At 39.7% G+C, this 17661-nt stretch overlaps 1 protein-coding gene across 2 annotated transcripts in view; it reads right to left on the minus strand.

Moving 5' to 3' along the window:
• Nucleotides 1–17661, minus strand: part of insyn2ab (inhibitory synaptic factor 2Ab) — a 33210-nt gene that overhangs the window by 8891 nt on the left and 6658 nt on the right. For both annotated transcript variants that reach the window (XM_074675896.1, XM_074675895.1), the window contains exons 3-4: nucleotides 11851–13009; nucleotides 6388–6459 (exon numbers count right to left, since the gene is read on the minus strand). In XM_074675896.1, the coding sequence (XP_074531997.1) occupies nucleotides 6388–6459; nucleotides 11851–13004 (1226 nt within the window). In that variant the 5' untranslated portion in view covers nucleotides 13005–13009. The remainder of the gene's footprint in view (nucleotides 1–6387; nucleotides 6460–11850; nucleotides 13010–17661) is intronic.

Below are 17661 nucleotides of genomic sequence, written 5' to 3' on the forward strand. Positions count from 1 at the left end.
TGAAACAACCCATCATGAGATTTTCTTTATCCCTGTATGTGGCGGGCAGCATAAATACAGGTATTCCCGGATTTATCACCAAAAGATCCAGCTTCTCCTTCCCTCACTTTCACTTGCTATATGCATGCCCTATTTGTTACAGTGATGTATTAGATGCTGCAGTGTACAGGGGGTGGGTGGAGACTGTCAGGGGAGAGCCGAAGTCTGGATAAGACCAATAGATTGACTACCTTAGCTCAGCAGCTGCTCTAGTCCTGAATTTATCGGACACACTGAAGAGCCTGGACTGCTTTGAAATTAAGGGCTACATCTCAGGGGCTGCTAATCTTGGTTAAAGCTGCAACATGCAGTTGTTGTGTAACTCTGAAGGGTAATTGGTCTTCAGGTCGTATCCTGCTTTTATTTTCTCATTTTATTTTGCTTCACTGTACTCATGGCCCTCTCATTAAGGTGTCACACAGGATGGTGTGTCTGTCAAGGTGATTACTGCTGCCCTGTCTACAGTTTAAACTCTCTGGATTAACAGTCTATTATAGCAACATGGATGCTAGAGGAAGCATCGTGCAGCAGTCTATGCTGTCAGGTGATTTACATGACAGGAGAAAGTACATCTGCAGATCAGCAGACTGAAACAATAATGAAACACTTTTTATCTCGTTTCTAAAACTTTTGCAGCTGGGTTTTTTTTCCCCTGAAAATATATTAAGCAGCATTTGCTAAATTTAAGATATTTATTACAGTTGCTTTGGCAGCAATAGATAGGACTGGGATGGATTACAAACCAAGCTTGCCAACTGCAATTCTGCTCTATTCAGTCACTGTAAAGAAGCAGTTGGATGAACTGAAATAAATGGCTATTTAATGATACAGAGCACAGATGAAATGATAATCTTCCACATTATTAGCACTCTGCAGAGTGCATCTTTTTATTAGCATACCACATGCTCTGGTTTAGTTACAATGGACTGAAAGCACGTCTTTCGCCTTTAAAATTCCTCAGAGTTTGCTAATTAAGCCGAGCTGCTTTGCTGATACACAGAATTGGCAGACTTTGTCTTATCAATTCAGTCTGCTTCTTGCTTCTGTCATACAAATTATGTTGCTGTTACATCTGTGATGTCAGATGAAACAAAAATACACTACATCGCCCCATTTATCTGCAGCAAGACATGAATAAACAATAAGTTCAGGCAAAATTACACAACAAGGATAATGTGCTGCACAGGCACTCATTTACATAGTTCTATATATTTACTGACTATGCTTAAAATATCAGCACTGAAAGCAGCACTACACCAACTACATGATTTTAGGCCTGATTTACCACCCTCAATGATCAGGGGGCGTGACCTGATTTAAGGCTTGTTGCAGCTGATTATTTCTCCAATTAATCCTCATGAGTGTGTGGTGTCAATGGGGCTGTTATCTTCTCCTGACCAGTCAGAGCCTCCTCAACCAGGGATCATGAATATCAAATATGTTTGATTTGAATAACAATTGAGAGCAGAGGAAGCATCACCTATCAGATGTAGCATACTAAAACAGCTCAAAACATGGCAGCGAACGCAAATACAACTGTACCTGTAAGCCAGGTGGAATACTAATAAAAGGAGATCAGCTTGTGGAATCATTCACTCATTTTCTTTTCCATAGTTTTTTTGGGGGAAAACAGAACATGTGCCAGTACAGCCCGCTGAGAACGATAGACCTCCATGTTTGTTTTCTGAAGTCACGTTTGATCACTCATTTTCCTGAGATCTCATGTCTGTGGAATCAACACTGTTAAGTCCTAACCACATTTGTTAGGTGTGTCAACTTCTATGGTCTATGGAATTGTGTAGTGCGTGTGTTAAAAGGATTGCCTGGTAAAAAATATCAGTCACATTTGTCGTTACGCATGTGTTCTGATCAATGTGGACACAGCTAGACATGTAAGACACCACTATACTGAGAGAAGAGTACTGTTCACACAAAAGAGAAGATGACACAAGATTAAGTATACCAATAAGTTTAAATAAACACACCTGTCTTGCAGATTATACCCTTACTGAGTTGCTTTCTACAATGAGATTACTTAGTGCATGGTATTATTAACATCTAGAGGTCATAATCTCCTTCTTCTGGAACCATTATATACTTCCTTGCAGTGAAAACTTCCTTATCCAGCCGTGCAAATCTCAGAGAAATTATACTGTAGGTGTATTGTGGGCTGAATGTTTTCTAATATTAAGCTCTACAAAAGTATTTAACATTCGGAGCGATTGGCTCTGATACACACTGCAATATTTTCAGGGTAGGGTTATTTAAGTTCATTAACTCTTAGAAGTCCTTGGTTGGACAAGAAAGTACCTCTATGTTGACAATGATGTCAAGTTTATAGTTGTCTTAACTGTTACTCAGCCTTAGTGATATTCTCTTAAGAGCTCTTTTTCACCCCTATCATTCTTATCTAACTGCTGAATTTGTCCTAGACATGTGTAAGCATTTTAAAGGAAAAAAAAATCACTTCCCGTTATTTAAACACTCAAACATATCACTGATTGAGAATGTCTGCTGCTTTCAGTCTGCCAGACACCTACCCCTGCCAACGACTTAAGACATTAAAAATAACTGAACAGAAATAGTCCCTGTTCATGCTCCTTTGCTTACACAGGTCAAAGAGAGGCATCAGTATTGATTTTAGTCTGTTTCATAACAATCTAAAAACTCCTCTAAGGAGGTTCAAAGTTGCGTATCCATTAATATGGGTAACAGTGGTAGTAGGCCATGTCCGAATAATGAGTACCCTGAGAAAAGAATGAGGCCCAGGGTTGAGTCTTGAGGCACACCAGAAGCAAAGGGAAAACAAATCAGCCTAAACTGCTCTGAATGCAGAAAAAAGAACAAGCAGTACTAAAATAGATTTCTCTTTAAGGTATTCAGATTTATTCTGAAGTTGTTTACTGGTTTGGGGAGAGCTGTCTTTAAAGGGGTTTGCCTCAACTCCTTCCTCCTCTCTGATTTTCTGGCTCAGTAAAGTCCTTGGGAATAAGATTGGAAAGAAAGCATTTGGAAAATTGACGCAGAGGAAGAACATTTCCATGGAGATAATAACAGTTATTGGTCCGGGGTGTCAATTTGTCTGAGAGACCAGGGTTTTTCTTTTTTAATTACAAACCGTATCCTTGTTTACTTCAACATCTGTAGGAGTGGTAAGAACAGCTGGGCAAAGGATTATTTCAGGTTAAAGTCCATCTGTTGTAATTACATCATTTAGCACATTTAGTCTCTCCAGATTGTTTGGGAGATAGGATTTGGGGGATCTTTTTAGGTTAGGTGAGGCATCGGGTCATCCGGAAAGCAATTGCCTGACATCTGTCACTGCTGACTGCAGAATCAGATTTAGGTCCAGTGATTTGGTGATGCTGGTCGTGTGTGTTTGATGATCCTTGCTAAAAAAAAAAAGTCTTGCTAAGGAGCAGTGATCTGCCGTTTGCTTTAGAGTCTTAGGTAGCAGAATCTTATTCTCTGATGGCAACTCAGCCTCATTCTGTGGAGGCTAAAACTGTTTTCCACTTTTATTGACTACAGCTCACAGCTGCTCTCTGTTTTGAAACGGTGTGGAGGAGTGAGACTGCCTGTTGTCTATAGCATTGTCTCAGTTATATTGTTGTGTTTAAAGAGAGACATCAAGAGGAAAAGACTTTGTTTCTTCTTTTGCTTCTTTCAACACAAAGGATTGGATTTACATGGAGTTCAACATAGTAAAGTCTTTAGTCTTAACCCTGAGGCATATGGAAAGCTGTTTTATAATTTGACAGCTCTGCTGCATATGCAGTACATTACAGGTATTCATTACTCAAAAATTCCCAGTCAAAATGAGCACTACAGATTTTCACAGTGATATTCATCCTCCTCACAACTGTCAGTTTAGACATCTTAGATTGTTGTTCTCCTAAACAGCGTGTCCCAACAGCATGCGGGCCTCAAATATTGCCTCACATCACATTGTGACAGATGCTTTTCTGTCAGTGAATATGCCTAATATGCACCTTCATTATGCAATGTTAACAAACCATATTGCTATCAGCTGTGTTAAGGAGACCAGCTGGACATGTAAGAGTATTTTCCTAACTACCTACTTATGAAAAGAAAAGCCGGACAGCCCTCGGTGTTAACATAAGAGGCCCAACACTGCAATTAAGAATATGGATGTTATTAATGTACCACAGTGTCCACTTTGTTCAACAAACTAACAAGCTCTAAAATCAATAAACAGCTTACAGGACACTCCTGGTGTCTTTGTGATCCCCCTCCAGCTAGCTGCTGCAGGCTGTTGTGAAATGAGGACACAGACAGGTAACTTTTCATCTGACCCTCATGAATTAACAGTCCCTCGGCATGCTGCTTGTAGCCAGTTAGGACTCTAAAAAAATCAATGTTATCTAGTTTATTTTGTTCGTGGTGCTCACTCACGTCATGTGCGGTTGGGACAGTCTAAGGCTAATGATCTTAGCTCTCTCCTTTTGCTTTTTGTTCCTTGAGAGCTTTCTCTTTTCGATATCAACATTGTTCTTCATATGAAGTGAATATTATGTAAATCTGAGTTAGGATCTTCTCCAGGAAAATCACAACCAACACATTACTTATACAACAGCTTATGAGAGCCAACAAAAGGCATCAAGATGTCACAACCTGCAGGGTTTTCAAAGTTGTTAAGGTTATCCTAACAATGAAAACATGGGACATCTGTTTCTGTAACATACTGTATCAGAAGTTAAGAATACTAACGTGAAGATAGCAGAAAAAAAACAGGAGTCTCTCCAGAACAAGCAGGTCTTCACCTTTCTTTGAGGTGGTTAAGGCAATATGTTTTCTATGCAATATCAATTTAATTTCCCTGTGGAAAGAGAAGAAAATCTGTGCATGACTTGTCTGAGAGACTTATTCCTTTCGGGAATTTGAGGAAACTGAAAAAAGAAACAAATAAAAAATGCTGAGTAAGCAACTTTTCCACGCCCCTCAAAAATCAATCTGTTTGTATAAGTGGTTCTTGTGTGAGACTCTGTGATTTAGCCTCCCCCCCTGGATCTGATATGAAATGTAGATCCTGCTTTTTCATTTTCCACAATGGTCTTACACCACAATCTAGGTCAGCCTGACACAATGCACTTGTCAAGGGAGGAGAGGGAGAGGCCTCTTCAAAATGTTATATAAAGCAAAAATCCTGAAAACAGTGTCCTTGTCCTGGACATGCTTTTCAGGGTTTTTTTGTCCGCACTTTGCAGTAAAAATGTGTACAGCTTTGTACCAAGAGGCATTAGAAATAACCTTTTCAGAATCAACAAAATCATAAAAAAGACAGCCCTTAGTCCTGTTCTGTAAAAACAGAAGGCATTCTGTAAGAAGAGAAACAGAAAGCAGAAGTTCTGTGGAAGATCCCTCTATCATCAGACCATTTTCAGGAAGAAAATCTGGAAAGCATCTGGAAACCCCCTACACTGAGAATGCTCAGTGTTTTTGGTTGTTTCCAATCAGCTGCTTGTTTCTATTTAGAAAATAAAGGTTACAAGAAGGGTTCAGCATCCGAGCGTCAAATGGCACAAGGTTACAGCTTGAGTGGATTTCCTCACCTGCTTCAGAGCCACATATAAAAACACTTACACAACAAAAAAAAAAAAAAACCATCTCACAGATCAAAGCTTTTTTTAAGTGCAGAGTTAATCCAGCTTTTCTCTTTCTCAGTAATTCAACATGCTTAATCATTTTTTAAAACATCTCTAGGCTGTTGAAAATGAGCCAGCTAGCTTACGCAGACCCATTTGCAGAAACGTTAATTAATGCTGGTTATCCTTATAAATAAAAGAACACATGAAATAGCACTCGATAAAATTCTAGGTCCTCACATACTCTGAGACTCGGTCAGCTGTTTTTCCTATCATATCTAATTCACTTTTCCCAGCTGTGTGTGATTACTTATTCATGAGGAGGAGGCCATACATCCCTGAGAATCCTTGCAAAATGAAACTGGGGGTGTTATTTATTCCTTTATCTATTGTACAAAAACATGCTATAGGGCAAGATTTCATACTATACAGTCCTGCTAGAAGCTGTGCTTATGTATCTTGAGTTATTCTGTCCACATTCCTGATGCTTACTTCATTAACATTCTTCTTTTGAATCCACTCACTGCAGCATACAAAGCTCTTACCTTCATTTTATTCATATTTCTGTCCTTATTAAACAAGCTGTCTTACTCTAGAGTAAAAGCTCTTGCTTTGTCTCCTGCATTTTCTTTACATGCATCACTGCAGCCAACACCTCCATCTGCAGCAGAACCGATTAATCACACAGAAAACAGCATTAAATGCAGCATTAATGACACACTGGCAGTGAAAAGGAGCCCACCTGTAAATGATGCATGCGCTGTTTCGACAAGTGTCACAATTTGCTGTGTCTTGCCCTGTTCGGTAGGAGAGCCTGTGAACAGAGAGATGAAAAGATATATGTGATCTCCAGTGGCATGCTTCAGCTTCCTATTCCAACACCTGTGGGCATCAGCTATCAGCCAAATTTGTTCAGCTCGTTTTTTTCTTACCCTGTGTTGTTTATCCCCCTCAGTTGAGAATGCAGCAGGAGCTCTGATCCTGCAGTTCCCTCAGATCCGGTTAATAAAGTGTGCAGACTTGCCGACTTCACATAATGGGATTACTTTTGCTTTGCCATGACTTACTTTGAAAATATGTTCAGAGTCTCTATTCTATAGGAAATAGTAGGTAAGTAGTGACTAAATGCTGCATAAGTCATGTGAAATGAAAGATCAATACCTCTACATGCAACCCTTCTATTAGGGTTTTCTTATTTCTCATACAAACTTAATTTGCTACAGACACAATGAGCATCGAGGGTTTAAATAAGTGAATCAACAAGACAAATTGCAGTTGCTCTGTTTATAGCATAGGTACAAAAGCCTAAGGGTCTGCTGTCTTTAAAGGAGTTGTAATTTGTTATGTTGAAAGACCTCAGCAAAGGACCAACTTAAACAGTCTCCTGGGGTGAAGCAGCAGCTTATGTGTGCATATGTCAAAGAGGACACATTAATTAAACTCTGGGTTTTGTCACTTCTTTCAGTCTCAGTCTTGTGTTTTGCAGTTTTCATGCACTTCCTCTGCATCAGCTTACATAAACATGCAGGTGTGTGTTTTGTTATTCAGGCTATACATCCCCGCATGCAGTGGCATACTGCAGTACTGTGAGGATGACAGGAGGGGCTGTGTTTGCGCCTGCACATGTAATTGCTTGCTGTCACGGTAGCCTTTCGCCCTGTAAGATGTCATGTGGAGGGGTCGCACCTTGACTGTTCCCTGTGACATGAGAGGTGACCTCATTGGGGAGGGGGGTAACAGAACAGCCACCGTGTGGATCGAAAATGCTGATGGGAGCTCAAGGTCAGGGAGTTCATCCATCCTGCCCTGCTCTCAAATGAAGTCTCTTTGAACAGCTGTGAGCAAGGACAGTAACTCACTGCACAGACAAGGTCTACGCTAGTGCTGCTGCTGCATGGCTTTTCATGTACAACCTTTTTAAAGCCTCGCTCTAATAATCAAAGCGTATTAACCTAAATTTATAATCACTGCATATACTCGGCTTCAAAAGCACTTCTTTCCCCATACAGGGTAAAAAAAAAACGTTCATGACCCGATATAGAGGTAATGTATTGAAGAGAATAATTTCCAGGCTCCTCACAGGAATAAAAAAAAAAAACTCTGAAAGACGTTCCCTCGGCTAAATGTTTGTTGGCAGGGATTCAGTGTTGTGTTGTTTGCCCACGTCAGCTGTCCTGGGATATGTCCTGCCCTCAACAGTCCTGCCTCACCATCCACACACACACCCCCTGCCTACGTGACCATTTCTCTGCCTGCCTGAGCTGATGTTGGATATTACTTATTGATGACCTGTGAGCAAAAGCTACAGCCAGATCCTGCTATGTGATACACATGTTTTCATGTTTCTTCTGTGTAGTGTACAGACTATGCATCAATCTGCTCATACGGTGATGAATTAGTGCCATGATCACAACATTTAAGTATTTTCATTATGTGTGTCTTATGGTTATCTTAAAATTTGGAATCTGTTTAGTCAATCTTATGATGAAACATTACATCCCATTGCTGGTTGGCACCATGAAACTGATTGGTTTAAGTTTAAGTTGGAGGTACTTTTTGTATTGTAAGCCCAAACTACTGTTCAAACTTTGTGCCCAATCTATAGCCCAGCCACTAACCGGGGCTGTAGCTCCAGTTAGCAGCTACTGCACTTAGTTCTTTATTGCTGTATTACCCAGATAGAAACAAGCACAGCTAACATCTCGTACAGCAGCTCAGCTTGGATCTGAAACACTAATTTTGCTATTGGCACACATTGTATGAAGGGTGATTTTTTTTCTAACTCTGCAGTTTAGAAGATATTAAGATCATCTGATTTGGACCTGATTGTCCAATCAGAGACACAGCTCAGCTCACATGACTGATGGGCATGCTGTAACTGTTAGAAAGGAAGCTCAAAGCCCGGGTCATATCCAGTGTGGCTGCATCTGCGTATTGCCTTCATTTCACTGTTCCAGGAACAGATGGATGGCGTCACATAGACTACATCCATGTTTTTTACAGTCTATATGAGGCCGACTGAAGGTTGGTGATACTAGCTCTATTTATGTTTGCCAGACTCTGCAATCTACTTTGCCTAGCCGTGTTAAATAAATTGTCAGTTCTGTCGGTTTTTGCTGAGTGTTTTCCCATCTTCAGACAAGTCAGTTTGTTGGAGCTTATATTAAAGTTTTAATGGCTTGCAAATTGGTGACTCTGGGACATCATTAGTTGGAATGCATCACACTAATGTCAACTGTTAAAGGTGAGGCCTTAACAAAGCCTGCCTTCTGATTGGAGATCCATCATGATCGTATTGCACAAGAAATCAGAACACCTATTATCCTTGATCAAGTTCCTCAGTGCTTCCACAAACCAAGATCAAGTGTCACTGACCTCATTTATTGTTTTACTCATGCTGGAAACCACAAGAGAAGTGAAATAGAATGTGAACTCATATATTGTTAGAAGTTCCTGTTTTTCAGTTCTGTGGTGACAACAATGAAACATTTATCGTGACTTCAAGAGTCTCAAGGAGAGGTGAAACTGATCACAATGACAGACGTAGTTTGAGTTCCCCTCAGACTTTTTCACGAATTTTTTTTTGTCATGTTTAAACCAACTCATGCAGGCACATGAGGGAAAGCAAGTAAAACTCATTTGCAGAAGTATGTGTACATTATTTCCAACAAAAATGTAAATGAGATAGCTGTGAATAAAGTGCTTCTTAAAATCAGTGTGCATGTAGTACCCTGACTGGACCAAAAGCTTACCCTCTTTTGTCAATACATTTTTTTTTATTATTATCAGTAGCTTCCAAAATCCCTGAACAACATATTTGCTCCCTATAAGAACAAGGGGGCTGTCAGTTTGTATCAAAGAGCAGTTCATAGGAGGATATCCGACAGTCCGACCGTGCAATAAAAGGAAGAGTATTTTGGAGAAAGCAGGCATTGCATCCTTTCTCTGCACTTCACTAATAATGCAGATGGAACACAATAGAGTGGAGGCACTATAGCAGCCCCAGCTTTGCAGAGATGAAAGGCAAAGTGTTATGAGGCTGCACTAATTGGGCCTTTAAAACAAAGTTCCACCGAGCCACACGAGGGTGCCTTGTTCTCCACTGGATATGGATAAGACTTAAACACAATTTGCTTCGTGCTGCAGTGGGTTTTTGCATTGAGTCTTCCATTTGAAGCATTGTGGGAGTCTGAGTGTAGACTTTGCTTGAGGACTTTTTTCAAGCCAGCATATTTTATACAGAGATACATATCCATATCCTCAGAAATATGGCACAATTTAAATTTAATGGGCTTACATTTGCTCTTATATTTCAGCAGATTTGCTCTTGAATTTAAATCGTTTTGGAGAAACACATTTATTGTTGCATAAAAAAGACCTTCTGGACCTCAATCAGTGATATCCTCAAACACACCATTACTTTTATTTTTCTCTTGCACATTCTCATGGTCAGACTAAGTTGAATAATTCCATCAAATAGTGTAAAGAAAGGATGGTATGTCATTTTCCTTTGGGATGTAGAACAGATAAAGGAATATTTTATCACTTTTTATTGTTGCCTCAATATAATTTTATTGTGTAACATCAAACAAAACTTTTTCTCATTTACTTAATAACAAGCTTACATATTCTAATACAGACGGCCTGCATGCATTGTAGTATTAAATATGGTATTGTATGTGGTATGATTTTCACTTTTTTAGAGGGGGATGAGATGGATACACATTGCAAAACATAAACTGAGAGGAACTTAAACTATGCCTGTCAAGAGGATGAAAAAGTGTCAAGAGTCAGCTGAAATGTTGCCATCACAGTGAAGATTGAAAACATATAAAGCAGCAGTAGCCACAGCTAGCAAACACTTACCCTAACACTAAGGCAATTAATGACAGAATTACAAGATTTGGAGTTCCTGACCATCCACCTTTATCTACGTTACAAGAAGGGTCTTGCCATCTTATGGCTTATTTTGAGCCCAGGTATAGTCTCCGTGGCTGCCCTAACTTCTGATTTTACTAGAGTGAATAGGCTTAATTTAGTAGCCCAGTGGCTGGATGAAGACTTCCCAACATTAAAAATGCATTATTGCATGCACAGCAGTGCTTAAGCTTGTAGTTAAAATAATATGACAATTGAGGCATCAGAGCTTTTCTTTGTTCTGTGTGTTTAAAATAGTGATGGATTTGGTCAGTATACAGCATAAATATAAACATTAATCCCTTGACCTTTTATCTACCTATTATGTCTTCAGTTTTGTGATCCCAACACCTCAGTTTGTGTAAAAATACCAGCAATACTCATGAAATTACCATCAGTTGTTTTTGGTAATATTAAGCATACAAGTTGCAGACAATCTCAAACTTGCCAAACTTTTTAACAACCTAGCCTTTTCAGGTTGAGCATGTCAGTATGGTTAGTAACTCCCTGTGCATAAGCACAGCCAAAAATGCCTCCTCTGGTTGTTGTTTCTCTGGACACCAAGAAAAGAATCTTTGCCTTTTTTCCAAATTTAAAAAAAAAAAAAAAGAATTGTAAAGTCACACCTGTAAGTCTCAAAGCAACACACCATTTAACCTGTCGATGAATTTCGTTATGCAGTGGCATTACCAAGCAGAGAATTGATGAGGCAGAATACGGAATTGTGCTTTGTTAGGAGTAAATTTAGGAAGCTATAAAAATGTAGTTCTGTGAGAAATAATTAAAAAGTACTCATAGAAACATCCATCAGAGTTCAAAGACTCAACTCCAAGGTTCAGCTCTGACATTTTATGCTAGCTGTTTTTTCTAGCATTTTTTTCTCTTTTGGTTTTAATGTCAAATGGAACATTTTCAGAACTTTTGGCTTGTTGACCAATAGTTTAACTGGCATTTCTTGGTTTTGAACTCAGCTGATGCTCATCCTGCCAGTTCCCAGATCTTAGTAATTTCACTGAAGGGCACAGAGTTGTCGTGGCCAGTGAAAATTATGGCAAGGATCTAAAACTAAGAGTCAGAATCAAGGTTACTTCAGTTATGCATTAGCTTCTTTTCACAGCTGCGTAAATACATGAACAGTGTATTGTATATATATATATATATATATATATATATATATATATATATATATATATATATATATATATATATATATATATATATATATATATATATATATATATATTAGTTATGCTTGTTATGTCTATACTGTAAGGGTTACTGTACTCACCCTTCTCTTTGTGCTTCACCTTTCTCCAGCTCCTGAATAACTCCAAGTAGGACCTTGATGGTCTCCTGGCTTGAGTTTATGAGGCTCTCCATGGCCTGCAGCTGTGCTTTGATATCCTTGTCTCCAGATAAGGGCATTATCTGCTGGCTGCTCCCCATGCCTGGGGCTACTTTGTCTCTTGGAGGAAAGCCCTCGTCCCCCCCGACTGTTTGCTGGAGTTTAGAGGAAGCCGAGACATGCCTTGTCCGACATTGCCCTTGTGACTGTACAGAACATTTGGCACTATGGGGAAGTGTCTGTGACTGCTGTTCGTTAAGCTGCGTACCCTTTTTCCGTTTACAGCTCACAGAGGGACTTCCTAATGAATCCACCTGCGTCAAAGAGTTCCACGCAACAGGACCAGTCCCCTTTGACTTGTCCTGTGAAAACTCTGAGTTAGCCAGCTGGCGCTTTGAGGAGGTGCCAGCGTCCTTGTCATCTTTGGGTAATCCTTTGTGTTTGGTCCGAGTCCCACAAACTTGGTACTCCGGTTCTCTTTTGGACGGAGGGCTGCATGGATGGCACTCTTCAGAGAAATGCGAAGAGTCTGGACAAGAGGGCCCATCCACGCAGTTGGCACTGGAAAGCAAATCCTCTGTATCACTGCTGTCATCAGTGTGGTGAAGCAGAGCTTTTGTCTGCCCCACAATCTTCCCCTTGTACTTTGAGGACTCCCCAGCAGGTTGTCCGTCCTCTCCTCCGGCTTTGATATCACTCAAAAAACCATTATTCTGTCCTTTGTAATCTTCCACCAGAGCAGTATGTTTGAAAGTATGTCCCTTTTTTCTCTCAAAAGGAAAAGTTTTGTATCTCTTAGTGAGGTCTGGCGATGTCTGGACACCAGTACTCTTGGTGACGTTTGGAATTGAGCGTCTGGCAGGCATGGTCATATATTTTCTGTGTGTCACTTTACAGGAAATGGATCTGGCATGTCTCCCTCGAAACTCATTCTGAGCTTCACAGATATCCTTAAAGCGAACTTGTAAGGCCTTGTTTCTCTTCTTCACCTGCTGCTTGCCTGATTCTGTGTCAAGGCTGTGTGACTGGCCTGTATCTGAATCTGAATCATCGGAATTTGAGAGAATTATGCATTTGGTGTCCTCTTTGCTCACCATATTTCCTGAAAAAGATAATAGAGAAAGAGGTTGGAGCATTAGCGTCACTCTGTTATCTAGCAGGGGAGGAATATGATCAATAATCATGCAAGGGATGTGCTACAGAAGATAATCTGATTCGTCTTCCCTACTGGGATTGTGGTTTTACATTTTAGGAACCCATTACAAGCCACTTTTTTCATTATAGAGTGTGATCCCAAATGCAAACTGAAAGCTTGATGTTTATCTATATGATCAGTGAAATGTATCAAAGTATTCAAGAAAAAAATTTATTCAACACAGATAAAAACAATCATTTTACAGACAAACTTTGCAATTTTGTATATCACAACACTTTTATCATCTCACACAAATATATTGATCATGACATCTGAGAGGGTTTCCTCACATCATGCCAAATTTTTCATATATCGATGTATCCCATGTATATTTATACACACAACCCTATTTTATGACTGTTTTAGTGACATCCTAGGTGTTATTTTGCATGAAAACAAGACTCTACCTGATATTGTAAAACTATGTTTAACCACTGTTAAATTTTTGTGTATATCATTATGAACAGATAGTTCCAAATACTCCAAGCCCCAGAAACTTTTGCCACCTTTCAATGGAAAAACTGTTGGTCAAACATCAGACTGGAGCAGACAATTCATTAGGTTTTTTACCATTGCAGTTGCGATCAAAACATGCCACCATGTCATAGAATTCAACCAAAGTCGATTTTCCAGCTGCGCAATAATCCCTAGCAACCATGCACCATTGAAAGCATATGTTATATAACTTTTGATTATGATGAGGAAGGTTTCTTGTGAAAAAACCGCTGCTGGGTCTTAGTTATTCTTTCACCAGGAGCTTTATGTACAGACTGCACGACCTTTGACTTTTCGTCAAAGACAGAGAAAATTGAACAGCATTTATTTATTTCTCTACAGATTCAATTCAGAGGTTTTAAGAGTCGTGTTCTATCTTACTTCTTCTTACTGTAACTCCTTTGCAAGTTGTCCTCTTCCTTCCTAAACCACTTGCGCCTGAAATAGCTCCTCCCACATGTGGTCACAACTCTTTACCTTGCCTACTTTTTTTTGCTCTGCTCGTGCTTCTCAGCTTCTTGCTGACTGCCAACACTTGCAACTTCCGGTTACTCACAGTAGTTTCTGTGAGCAAGCTTATACTTTTCTTTGCTTTATCTAGTTCTTCAGAACATGCTTCTGGGTTAAGTATTAAGCTTGCACAAAGCCATTCGCTTCCCCCATTCAGAAACAGTTCAACTATACATCTCAAAGCTTATAGAGCAGTTTTATGGTTGGACTGTGTGGTGTCACTTTGTTAAAATTCACTGCTTTACTTCACCAGGTATTTGTTCTAACATGTACATCATGTCACTTTTTGTTGCTCTGTTGCAGAGATGTTTTGACAGTAAATGCCAAAGCCCCTGGCTGCTCTCCAATAGATGTGTTTGAGAGTGAAAGCAGACTTTATTTCTCTTTTGGCTTTTGTTTCACAAATCCATTAAGACATACAGTATTTATGCTATTGAATTATATAGCTTTGGAATACCTGGCTCAAATTTTGTATCATGGGTGTTTTAACCTGAATTGGTTCTACTTTGTTATTGTCCTCAAGCTTGCGTCATATTTTGGGTTTCCTTTTGGAACACAATGAAACCAGGATAATTCATATTCATGTTAGCTTTAGTGATTTAAACTCTAATGCTGCCTCCAGCAAAGCCCATTAATTTAACTTCATGGGGAGGTCCCTTGTTGCACATGTATGCGAGTCAAATTTGCATTTTGTCCACACAGATCATATTCAGTTGTACATTGGGGAAATGTTCAAACGGGTTGATGCGACAGCTCGCTTTACTGTTCTTCATATCATAATTACATCTGAAATGCTGAGCTCCCGCTCTCTTTTCTGCACTGACACATTCAGTCACACCCATGGCCAACCTCAAGTTTTCTGTATGAACACCCACTTCAGACCCTTATCAGTGCTACACAACATTTACAAGATATACCTGTGTAAGATTCTGTGCTTTGGTCGCTTGACAATATTTTGCCCACAATGGTTTGAGGCATTTTGTAATGGCTGTGGCATGGTTGGTGGTTTGCCCTTGAGTAGAAAGTGTTTACTCTCTAATGTATTCCCCTTGGTCTACGGCCCCTAGCAAAGAAAAAGCCTACACACACTGGACTCCGCATAATAGCTGGAGTTTGGCTTCTTTACCTGACTCCACCTGTAGGCTCTCAGTCTCTTGAGAGGAAATTTATTATCATCACTCTCCAATCTCTCTGCGGTGCTGAGCAGACTGACGAGGTCAAAGCCAAGACACTGAATGTAAACAGTGGAAACAATCTGCAGTCAGGTCAGGAGTTTGTTCCACGTGAGGTAGCTGACCTTTAACTCTCATATCAATCAATCAGTCAGTCAAAATGTTTTAACCACAAATCACAACAAGAGTTTTCTCAAGCCACTTCACAAACGTGGCTGATACATATCTGAAAGCTGATTTCAAGCTGTGATTAACTGACCAAGACTCAGAAATAACTAATGCCAGTTCCAGATAAAATGGGAATGGTGCTGTGGGATTTAGAACTGGACACTTCTATAGCCATCAAAGGGTGCTTTACTACAGCAGGAATGAGTGACCTTTTGAGGAACTGTGCATTTCCAAATCAGAGACCAGTGTCCAAACTATGTTGCGGGGTAGCTGACCCAACACTTGAAGAGTCTCTGTTCAGGGGATAGTCCTTGTCAAAGGTCCAGAATCTTCTGGGATAAGGGTCTGCACTGCTGAACAGATCTGATAATGTACTTCATATAACGACCACAATAAAATTACACACAGATGTGATTCACTCCAGTTTAGTAACTTCTCAACATTTTTCTTCTCTGACCTGGTAGCCTGAATGTGTCTCTGCCAGCTCCCGGTGTTCCAGTTTAAAGTGACCCTGTAAACTGGCGACTTTCAGCTTAATGTGTCAGTGGGTATTGAGTTCACAACAACCACTGAAACATGGGAGGAGTCCTCGGGGAGGCATCCTAGTTTAGTTTATCATCAAAATGTTAAAACATTCTAATCAGATGTGTACTTTATTATGGTCAAAAAGTAATTTGTGAGGGATGCATGTCTTGTAAGTTTCCAGTTAACAGGGTCACTCTTTAAACAATAACAGCAATAAATCCCTGCCACAGCTTTTAAAATGTCATCTTGCTTTAAGTTGAGTATTAAGTAGTGCTTGTCTCATTTCAAGTGCTAATTTAACAAATTAATTTTCATTGCAAAAAAACATGATCAAAAAAAGCACGACTTAGATATCCTCCATGCTAATACATTAACTGTGGTGTCCCATTCGACAGTGCCTGTCAGTGCCTGTCAGTCTGTCACCTTATAGTGTCTAATTTGCTGTGTAGCCTTTGTCTTTTTTTTACACCCTTCTACTGGACTGGTTCTTTAGTGCAAATACTATTATTGCCTCTCCACACATCACTGGTCGGGAACTTTCTGTGAAAATTTTTAGATATAAACTGGAATTTATTGGGGTGAACTGGGAATTAATGATGAGGAACTTAAATTTGGATAGGGTACATACTGTAGCATAATTTGGGTTAAAACAACCACATTTAAGCAAGTTCACTTGACTATCTTGATGCTGTTCTTTGACCAAATAGCAGCACTTTGCTGACTGCAGGGCTATTGAGGCCACACTTCCTTCATGCACTGTGCATGAAGCCCACAACACAAGATTATGAAAGGTACCACCTGAGTACTACATAATGTCAAGTTAGATTTGGTAACAAGATTCAGAATATTTCCAATTTCTCAAGTTTAACTCCCCCCTTTTGAAAGTCTCTGGAAATTTACCAGAAATGTTCCACTCCTTTGCAACCTCATTTGCCTGACGTGAAGTGGAGCGTAGAGAACAATGGGTCACAGGAACCACTTAGTTTTTTGAACAGAAGTTCCTGGAACAAATGTTTCGTACTTCTGGTCAAAAAAGGACCCAAAGAGCTCGGTGTGAAACTTCTTTTAAAGGAATAAATTTGAATGAGGTTAAGTGACAGCTTTAACAGGTACAACTAGCAAACCTGACAAGCACATTTGTTACACAGCCATCTAACTCAGCTGAGTTGACAAGAAAGTTGGTACAGAGGATAGGATAGGGATATCACGACAAAGCAAAGTTAGTCTTCTTTTGAGTAAGCTGGTTTAACAAAGCCTGAAGCTCCAGTTAGAGAAATATTAGTTATCACAAAGGTGGTTATGAGCTATCTCTATGAATGCAGGCTTTCTGCTTCACGCTCTGCGTGCCCTCACTTTAAAGTGGTGTTTAGCATGTTATTTAACACCTCTTCAATGCAAAAAGAGCCATCACTAGTCGTCTACTCTAGACTGATGCAATAAGAAGAGATAATAAATATATAAAAGTTATAACAGTAAAAATCCACACTACTGCTGCTGTAAAGGAAAAAGAGGAATGCTGCAGGAAATCATTGTGTTGGTTCATAAATATGGTTATTGGTTTTACAGCAGGACACACCCCTGGTGTCTTCTGTTTATTTCTAATGGGATAATTAGACACAGAACAACTCTAAAACTTTCACAGTATACAATTTTTTTCAGCAGAAGGCTGTAGTCAGGAACCATAAAGAG

This window comes from Halichoeres trimaculatus, unplaced genomic scaffold (assembly GCF_033239565.1).
Source record: "Halichoeres trimaculatus isolate MK-OKI-2021-1 unplaced genomic scaffold, fHalTri1.1 fHalTri1_scaffold_8, whole genome shotgun sequence".
In the NCBI taxonomy this organism is placed as follows: Eukaryota; Metazoa; Chordata; class Actinopteri; order Labriformes; family Labridae; genus Halichoeres; species Halichoeres trimaculatus.